The sequence below is a fragment of the Eurypyga helias genome, unplaced genomic scaffold (assembly GCF_000690775.1).
Source record: "Eurypyga helias isolate BGI_N326 unplaced genomic scaffold, ASM69077v1 scaffold46557, whole genome shotgun sequence".
NCBI lineage: Eukaryota > Metazoa > Chordata > Aves > Eurypygiformes > Eurypygidae > Eurypyga > Eurypyga helias.
In genome coordinates, this window is record NW_010260674.1 from 1 (window position 1) to 1,417 (window position 1,417).

A 1,417-nucleotide genomic window follows, 5' to 3' on the forward strand; every position below is an offset into this window, starting at 1 on the left:
GTTGGGTGGGCTTTAAGGTCCCTCCAGCCCAACCCAGTCTGGGATTCTGTGATTTCCCGTCCGGGTGTGGGTGACGCGCGGCTGTTCTCTGCCCCTCCGCAGGCTCCCCACTGCGAGCACGCCTTCTGCAATGCCTGCATCACCCAGTGGTTCTCCCAGCAGCAGACGTGCCCCGTGGACCGCAGCGTCGTGACGGTCGCCCACCTCCGCCCGGTCCCACGGATCATGCGGAATATGCTCTCGAAGCTGCAGATCACTTGCGACAACGCTGTTTTCGGCTGTACGGCCGTCGTGCGACTAGACAACCTCATGTCTCACCTCAACGACTGCGAGCACAATCCCAAGCGCCCCGCGCGGATGCGGGTGAGGATGACCTCGGGGCTGGGGGGGCTCAGACATAGAGTTGAGGGGGCAGAGCAGGGGCCACAGCCTTGGGGAAGGACCCCCGGGGTCAATGCCTGGCACCCTTTTGCCCCCTGGGCACGGAGCTCCGGGGTAGCAGCAGTTTTGGTGCTGCAGGAGGGCTTGGGAAGGGTTTTTAGTCAAACCCGTTTCTCAAAGCCTCTGGCTTGTTGCTGTGGTTTAGGTGTCACTTGGCTGCTGGAAACGGGGTACTGGAGCCTCTGTGTGGCCATTCCAGCCCCATGGGACAAATTCCAGCGTGAGCTCTGCTTCTTCCTACATGTCTCCGAAAGCTGGGAGTGGCGGGTGGCTGGTCTGTCCTTGGCACCCGCGCTCTCGGTGCCGGTCCCCATCCCACTCGGGTGTTGTAAGCGCTCCAGCTCTTGGCTTGGAGACTGTCAGATCTCCCCGGATGAAGTCAGAGGATCAGGCCCGTGGGCTGCCCTGTGTGGGCTGGTTCTGAGCCCCGATTGTTTTGGAGGAGGAAAATCCCGAGCCCCGATTGCTTTGGAGGAGGAAAATTCCGAGCCACAATTGCTTTGGCAGAGGAAAAATCCCTGTTGCCTGCTGACCTGGGGGTGCTTTATTCCATAGCTCTCCCCCCAGACCCTCGGCTCGGCCCGGTGCCACGCACCTACGGCGGGGTACGGCTTCCCAGGCCTCTCGGCAAATCCAAGGCTGGATTTGTCCTGGAGATGGTTTAGTGCTGATGCCAAGTGCTCCGTTGTGTAACATTCCCTAACGCTGGGGCCTCCACCTTTTCTTGTCACGCTCCCCAGCTTGGAAATGCCCAAAGATGAGCTGCCAAACCACAACTGCATCAAGCACTTGAGATCGGTGGTGCAGCAGCAGCAGACGAGAATTGCCGAGCTGGAGAAGACCTCAGCAGAGCACAAGCATCAACTGGCCGAGCAGGTGGGTCTGGGGGCTGTTGGGCAGCGAGGTCTCGTGGTGGGGAGGGTCGCTCACAGGGTCACTGAGGTTGGGAAAGATCTACGGGATCACCCGGTCCAAC

At 60.6% G+C, this 1,417-nt stretch overlaps 1 protein-coding gene across 1 annotated transcript; it reads left to right on the forward strand.

The window, feature by feature from the left end:
* Positions 1-102: 102 nt before the first annotated feature.
* LOC104505238 (E3 ubiquitin-protein ligase NRDP1-like) lies at positions 103-1,317 on the forward strand (the record flags this gene model as incomplete). Its single annotated transcript, XM_010155098.1, is given in 3 exon segments — positions 103-350; positions 352-363; positions 1,182-1,317. Coding segments are annotated over 3 exon segments (396 nt in total), but the record flags the coding sequence as incomplete, so codon positions are not given.
* Positions 1,318-1,417: the final 100 nt, after the last annotated feature.